This window comes from Manacus vitellinus, unplaced genomic scaffold (genome assembly GCF_001715985.3).
Source record: "Manacus vitellinus isolate BGI_N305 unplaced genomic scaffold, ASM171598v3 scaffold_5_pilon, whole genome shotgun sequence".
NCBI lineage: Eukaryota > Metazoa > Chordata > Aves > Passeriformes > Pipridae > Manacus > Manacus vitellinus.
This window is the reverse complement of record NW_021940682.1, coordinates 15,829,270-15,837,082: the sequence shown is the minus strand read 5'-3', so window position 1 is coordinate 15,837,082 and position 7,813 is coordinate 15,829,270. Positions and strand designations below refer to the sequence as shown.

Below are 7,813 nucleotides of genomic sequence, written 5' to 3'. Positions count from 1 at the left end.
CTGCTTCCAGTTTCTTGGAGAAACACTTTGATAGTGATAAATCTGTAGCCGAGAAGCGGAGTTCAAAACAGCGCAACTGTTTTGACAATCTGTGTTGCATCCTGCCGTTGCGTCCTCCTCCTGCGTACTTGTGTCCGTGTGGCAAGCGACCCTGTCTCAAATAAGAGTTTAGTTTCTGCAAGAAACGCTGTTTTTATTCAACCTTGGACAATCCAGAACTGTATCCGTATTTAGGCTCTTAAGCTCTTAGATGCTGGAAATGAGACACTTGAGTATTTTCTGTGTAATCAGCAGTTCTCTTTTCCCGATGTTCTTCATCCACCAGACCCCAAGCCTCCTTTGTTTGTATTTGGAGGATTAACTTCTGCACAGTTCTCTCAGCCATCCTCCTTGCTGTGCTACTTGTCTGTCTGAAATAACATGATATTCTCACCACAAGAAGAGAAAAAATCACAACCCCGAAAGCCAAAGAAAAGGACAAAGATTGAGACATTTCCTTCCCCCATGCAACGTGAACCTCTACACCGCCCCGGCGATGTTTGTGTGCCTAGGGTACGAAAGCTGGATTTGATGCCAGCACCAGAGTGGCAGGTGACCGTGCATGCTTTGGAGGAGTGATGGCTTCTAAGTCTCAGCAGATCTTTGCTGTGCTTTGCCTTGACAGCTAAAAGGATTTGTGCCGGCCTGTGGAGCAGATTTTACTTCTCAAGTGAAAATAGATAATACTGGTTGAGTTGATCCACAGCTGGGGAGAGAGCTCCTTGCACATACCTGCTCCATCACAGCTTGTAGAACTTAATGGAGCAGGTTCATCACGGCTCTAAGGGGTTTCAGCCCATTGACTTGAGGGTCCCTCTTGTTTTATTTGGTTGGCAGAGTGGTTGCCTTGTTGCTATGTATTTTCAGGACTCCATACTGCTATGTGGAAGATATGTGAAAGACATGCTTATGTGATTCCCCCTTGATTCCAGTACTTGTAGCCAAGCTGCTCTTTAGAATGGTGTCCCTGAGAACTTCAGTTTGGTCACTGATGCTTGGGGCATACACAGGGCAAGTGAATCCTGAGGGATTCATTCCCAAGCCTTTCCAGCCCCACTATGAGAGAGCACGTCCCAGGCTGTGAAAACTCTTGGTCCTGAGAGTTTCCCATTCTCAGGGATGGGGAAAAAGGGATGATGTGTGATGGTTGGGGGAAATTTAAAAATGCTTCAGGGATGAAGATGTCATCTTCCCTGGACTTCCTGCAGTAGACTTCCTCCCTTAAGGTACCACTTGCCTTCTGCATATCTAAGGCCTGAGGTGGACACTCGAGATCCTGCTGAACCGACTTGTATGTAAAATGTCTTCCAATGTATCTGAGTCCCATTTGCAAGACTAACAAATCATTTGCAGAATCATACCTTGACCCACGTTTTCCCATGCCTACTCACACCTTCTGTGCTCCTCCGTCATTTCTTGTCATTTTATCCTTTCCTTTTATCCTTCCAGCCGTGGAGAATGCGCCTCTCAGAGCCTGCAGCCTCTCAGAGCAGGAGGAGGAAGAAGACTCCATCTGGGAGAAGATCGAGAGTGCACGACACCAGCTGACCCGCTCCCTGAACCCAGCGAAGCTCACCCCATACCTGCGCCAGTGCCGCGTGATAGATGAGCAGGATGAGGAGGAGGTGCTGAACTCCTGCCGATTTCCTTGCAAGAGCAACCAGACAGGTGGGGGAAGACACAAACTTGCACTTAGTGTGGCTTGATTTGTGGGGAACAACCTGTTTTTGATGGACAATGAAGGCTACCCAGCACGTGGTGGTGGCTTTCTGCTCCCTCCCACTGCTCTGCTACTTCAGCTTTGTTGTTCTCTGAGATGCTCTGCACCTAGACCTCCCTCTCATCCTCTGTGGGCCTCCCCCTGCATGCACACAGATGAGGGTAGTACTCTCACCCCCATTTTCTCCTCTAGCCATTCCCATTTTTGTGGATGGAAATGGAACTGGTAGAGATGCTACTTTCATATCATGAAGCTAGGCTATGCTGTTTTCTTTCTGTTTTGCACAGAATTCATCCTAACTCCTTTCCTTTTTCCAGGTTACCTGATGGACATCCTTCGGCGCCGTGGAAAGCGAGGCTATGAAGCCTTCCTGGAATCCTTGGAGTTCTACTACCCAGAGCACTACACACGGCTAACGGGGAGGGAACCAGCCCAGCGCTGCTCTATGATCCTGGGTAGGAGCTGGTCTTCTGTTCTCCCTTCAGTTGCTGCTTGCATGGGGAGGGCCAGAAATCTGTGCAGGTGCATGTGCATGTGCCTGTATAAAAACCAGGTTCATGCTACCGGTGTGTGAGGAGCCCTGACAGCTCTGTGCTCTGCAACTGTCAGGAAGGGGGCCACATATACAGGTGTGACAGACTGTGGTGCTGTAAGCCTGGGACAACAATGGCTGCAAACTGACAGGAGAGCTTGGCACCTCTTGGTGAAAGACAGTGTTGGGCAAATCTGGTTTTTGGGGTTACCCCTGTTTCAGCAACCAGGAACAGATCCTTCTTTGTCTCCCCCCAGATGAAGAAGGCCCTGAGGGACTAACTCAGTTCCTGATGATGGAGGTGAAGAAGGTGAGGGCTCAACGGAAAGAGCACCTGCTGAAGGAACACCAGCTCCAGGTGAAGAACCAGGCTTTGGAGCAAGAGCAGACCCGGATGGAGCAGCAGCTGAAGGAGCTTCTCAAGGTGCAGGAGCGTTGCCAGCGGCTTAGAGAAGAGTGGGACTCCAACAGTGTGGAGCTGCTGAGGCTGAAGGATGAGAACTACATGATGGCTATGCGCTATGCTCAGCTCTGTGAGGAGAAGAACATGGCCGTGCTGCGAAGCAGGGACCTGCAGCTGGTGGTATGATCCTGAGGAGCGCAAGGGTTGGCACTGGGAGGTGGTGGGGGTCTGGCGGCTGAGAAGGATGCACACGGATGTCCCCACGTGGTGGCTCATGAGTGTGAAGGAGCTGATGGCAGGAGGGACGTGTGTTGGGGCTCATGCCCCTGCTTTTGATGGGAATGTGCCCTGCAGAGAGGCCGAGTCATGGGCACAGTGCAGGAGGCTCACCACTGCCCTGGGGCAGCTGGAGATACATCACCAGCTCCTGCCACAGCTGGAGGTATGTTACTTAGAGGAGCCAGAAATAGGGATGATGCCTTCCCTGGCATCTCTCAGCTTTCAGCCTGGCCACTGGTACCACAAGGTGCCCTGTCTGTTCCTGCCTGCACTTGTTGCCCTGTGCTGCCTGCTCTCTCCAGGCGGCACAGGCAGGCAGCTGATTCTGTCAAGCTGTGTGCTTGTATTTACCTTTTCCCTGGGAAAGGGCTTGCCTTTTCCTCTCTCTAGTGAGGATGGTGGCTGTGCAGGCAGCTGTGCTGGGTGCCTGTGTGCTGTCTGGAGCCGCCCAGCCCACCTTGCTGATCTTAGGAGCCTTTTGGCCCAGACTCCATCCCCCCAGCCACTCCCCACCGCCTCCTCATCTCTCTCATGACGTTTGTAAGACTCATGCCCTGCATAGCTGAAGGAATTCGTGACACTGCACTCCAGCTGCCAAGCTCTCACCTCCAGCAAACATTCGCCCATTTCCTGCCTGGGCAAGGACAGCCCTACCCTGAACCTATTAATAGCTGACGTTTTTCAGTGCTCTGCTGCCTCCTGGCATTCCCCCTACCAGTCTAGGCCTGGACCTCTCACACAGCCTTGTGATTACCTTTCATTCGTTCTGTTCTGCCAGTGCTGGGATCCTCCCTTACCTTTTATCTGGTATTTCTGCCAATGCCAGCTCTCCGGGGCCTCTGTGGAGAAGGGAGGTGAATCACTTGTAGGTAACTTGGGCTGAAGAAATCCCCCTGGAAGCAGGGTCGCAGCCTGCCCTCCCCTCCTGACTCTGGGGTTCAGAAATGACTGGTTCCCAAAAGTCATTCTAGATCTTTTATGCAGATTTACAGAAGTAATTCAGTTCCTGAATCCCTCCTTGGCAATTTTGGCAGTGCTTCTTGGTGGCTTTGCCCCATTTCCTCTCAAAGCCTTACTTAGATGTAAAACTCCTGTTCTTTGATCAGTCTAATCAGTTATAGGTCTGTGAGGATCTCTCTTCCTCCTAACAGTGACTGACCTCCACTGTCCCCAGTGACATGTTGATGGAGGAGTGTGAAAGCAGGCCAGGGTGTGAGAATGCCTCTGTGGTACCCTGCAGCCTCTGGCAACTTGAGCCTCAAACACTTCCCAGGCCAGAGCTGGCCTCCCCACAATGAATAGCCTCCAGTGGATTTTTCTGCTGTGAATTTGTTTCTCAGCTGCTCTAGGAGCCTTTGAGACACTCACAACTGCAGGCCCTGGCAGCGCATCAGAGGTCCCATGTCCACACGTAGACTACCATGTCCAAGGTCACTGGGGATGCCCCAGGGTAGCGAGAGAGTTGTTGTACTGAGAGGATCCTGAAACTGTATGTGCTCACGGAAGTATATTGTTCTCCTTTCCCTGAGGGAGAAGCTTTCTTGTGCAGCTGTGCTGCTAACCCTGGCCCAGCGGTAGGATACTCCTTCACATGGTTGCCCAGCCTTTGCTTTACTCACCTCTAGGCCTGTTTTCTGCTGCACTCTCCCGCTAAGGCAGAGGTGCAGGGCTGTGTGTGTCAGACCGTGTTCCTTCCCTGGGTTACAGGTGGACCAGCTGAAATGCAAAGTCTCCAGCCTAGAGGAGGAGTGCAGCCTGCTGCGGAAACAGGCATCCACGCCGCCCCAGAGGGAGGCAGAGGAGCAGGGCCACCCCGACACTGTGTCTGAGCTGTGGGCTGAGAACCAGCGCCTCACAGCATCGCTGCAGGAGCTGCAGGGCATGTTGCAGGTACCTGGCAGGGCAGGGCAGGCTCCAAGTCACCTCCTTTCTTGGACCACCCCCTGTGCTGGTTACATAGGCACTGGAAAGAGGGGGAAATCATTATTTTGGGCTGACTTGTCCTGTCCTCTGAGCATATTGCTTGGCTGTGGTGGCTGCCATTGCTTCTGGGTCTGGGTAGTGATGGGTCCTTGTTTCCAGCCCTGTAACTCTTGGATGTGCTCACAGGTGTGACTTAGTGCCTTGGAGTGCACAGTACATCAGTGCAGGAGTGATGATGGCAGTTGTGCCAATCTGCCAGTCGTTGCCCTGGTCTGGTACTCCCTTGGTGCTTGTGGTGCAGTGACAGTGCCTTCTCACCTTCTAGACACCCGGTGAGGGTCCAGTGCCAGGCTCTGAGCAGATCCTGCTGGATATCCTGGAGCATGACTGGAAGGAAGCCCAAGATGACCGGCAGGATCTCTGTCAGAAACTCAACTCCCTGCAGAATGAGCTGCAGTGGGCTGAAGAACTGAGGGATAAGGTAGAGCATCCATCACTGCCCCCATCACCATTCCCCGTCCTTGAACACCTAACAGGGCCTGGAAGAGAGGGAAGGGAGGGGGCTGTGAAGCCACAGCAGTCACTTTCAGGAGAGCTAATGCTCGCTGCTTGCTGTTACCAGTACCTACAGGAGGTGGAAGATCTGCAGCTGAAATACCGGACGTTGCAGAAGGACTGTGATCTCTACAAGCATCGTATGAACACAGTGCTCCTGCAGCTGGAGGAGATCGAAAAAGAGCGGGACCAGGTAAATTGCTTTCCACCTCCCAGCAGGGCATTTGTCTCTGCTCTGGATACCCTTTCCTTCTCCAGTGAATCTTGTCCACCCATACCAGGGTGGGAGTTCTCTGCCTTTTCTCACTCTAGCTCCTTGCAGGCAATCCAGAGCCGTGATGGGGTACAGCTACAATATTCCCAGAGCCTGATTGAGAAGGACCAGTACCGCAAACGTGTGCGGGCCCTGGAGGAGGAGCGGGATGAACTCCTAAGCAAGCTAAGCCAGGCAGAAGGGCTGAACAGTACGCTGGAGGCACAGCTGCAGCGGTGCCAAGGCAGCCGCATCCTGGGCAAGGTGAGAGTGGCTAGAAAGAAGAGGGAAGAGAGAAGGCAGAGGGGTCAGAACTCATTTCTGGGGAATATAATGGGATGATGGAGTCCCTTCTCTCCCAGATGTGCAGCTCTTCCTACTCCCTCTGCTCCAACCTCAGCAGCACCTGGAGTCTCATAGACAACACTACGACTGGACTCATGGATGCTCTGGGGACTTCTGTTACCCCATTCCCAGGGGATTCAGCTGTTCAGAGCATGGTGAGTGCTTGGCTGTGAGAGGCTGACCCTCAACATGAAGGCAGTGGAGACCCACACTGCTCAGGAGAGGCATTTGGAGTGGGTTCATCATGGGGCTGTGACTTGGTGGAAGGCTGGGCGTGGGATAGTGTATAAGGCGTGAACAGATCTAGGTTGCAAAGCTTTGCTCTCTCAGTCTCTGACAAACTGGCCTATGCTGCAAAGTGTGCAGCGCTCAACCGAGTGGGGAAGAGGGGGAAGGAAAACTCTCTTTGTCCTGTATGACATGCTAGAAATCAACAGCCTTATGTAATATATTATCCTCCCCAAAATACTGTTTAATCTATGCATGCTTGGGGAGAAATCCAAGCTCTTTTGAATCCTGTAGCAGCATCACATTGTTTTTAAGAGAGTCGGGTTCTTTCCTTTGACTCCTTGAACTATCATCCTAGAGCACCCACAAATGGGCAGTCCCACAGGTTACTCACACCTCTAGGTGCTCAGTGGCTAGAAGTGAAATATAAGGGCAAGATTGGATATTCTCTTCATCTGCTACTGCTCCCACAGCTTGTACATTGCAAAAAGATGGGGATGCAGAGCCATGGATCTCTATCTGAGCTATCTGCTTGGGAAAACAAGGTGCCCCTGGGAGTTTGGAAGGATGTAGGTTATCCCTAAAGATGGATGCAGTATCCAAGGAGCTGTTTGCAACCTGGCCTGATGGGAGGGGAGAGTTGGTGCTGGGTTCATGTTAGCAAGCATCTGTCTTTCACTCTGCCCAAGGACGTGACTCCTGAGAGTGAGAAGGATATCAACCGCCTTTCCACCTTCCCCTTCCCTCCTTGCGTTGGCTCCATCCTCCGTCGGCAGCGGGAAGATAGGTGCATGCCCTACAAAAGGTGATTGCTGGGAGCTACTTGAGTCTGGGTCTCCTCTGTGGGGTTTGTGGGGGCCAGGGAGAGCTGCCTGGCACGGTTAGGAGAGAACCTGGAGTGGGAACTGAGAGTAGGAAGGCTGGCTGGGAGCTGTGTGCTGGCTGTGGGGGTGCTTGTAGGTGGCGAGGGAGTCTGTGGAGGTGGGATTGAGAACAGAATGCAAACAGGCTTTGGAAAAGCTGCGGCCTTACAGATCCGTTTTGTGTTTCCTTTGTAGCTTGTCCTGTGGCTCATTTAGCAGCATTGAAGATGGAACAGGTACCAGGGTGGGGGCTTTCCACAAAGGGGTTAGCTAAAAAGAAGTGGTAGCTGTGGGGAGAGAGGTTGGACAACTGACCCTCCCTCACACCTTTGTGCAGCTCAGTGTGAGGGCTCTGCAGTTGTAGCAGGGTGCTATGGACCCACACATCCCCCCATGCCTTGTCAGGCACAACAGCTGGAAAAGCTGGCTTTTCCTCTGCAGAGCGGGTAGCTATGCGTATCAGCTCTGTTTTATTCATCGAAAACTATGTTGATGGTGTGGATTTGGGGGAGGAGGTAACAGGAGAGGGAAATGCCCTTGCCCTGGGTTGTTACTGGATATTTCCTTTGTCTGCTACTGCCTGGGTGATGGGTTGTAAATCTTCTGGAGTGAAGCTCCTGATGCTGGCAGGTCCTGTGGTGGGCACTGGTGGCTGATCTCTGGGCACATCCAG

At 52.4% G+C, this 7,813-nt stretch overlaps 1 protein-coding gene across 1 annotated transcript in view; it reads left to right on the top strand.

Annotated features, from left to right (window-relative positions):
- The window catches only part of CARD10 (caspase recruitment domain family member 10), a 34,035-nt gene that overhangs the window by 18,535 nt on the left and 7,687 nt on the right, over positions 1-7,813 (top strand). Inside the window, exons 3-12 of the mRNA XM_018080097.2 lie at positions 1,489-1,707; positions 2,077-2,214; positions 2,549-2,874; positions 4,681-4,863; positions 5,222-5,377; positions 5,519-5,644; positions 5,774-5,968; positions 6,067-6,204; positions 6,967-7,082; positions 7,336-7,376. Of these exons, the coding sequence (XP_017935586.1) occupies positions 1,489-1,707; positions 2,077-2,214; positions 2,549-2,874; positions 4,681-4,863; positions 5,222-5,377; positions 5,519-5,644; positions 5,774-5,968; positions 6,067-6,204; positions 6,967-7,082; positions 7,336-7,376 (1,638 nt within the window). The remainder of the gene's footprint in view (positions 1-1,488; positions 1,708-2,076; positions 2,215-2,548; positions 2,875-4,680; positions 4,864-5,221; positions 5,378-5,518; positions 5,645-5,773; positions 5,969-6,066; positions 6,205-6,966; positions 7,083-7,335; positions 7,377-7,813) is intronic.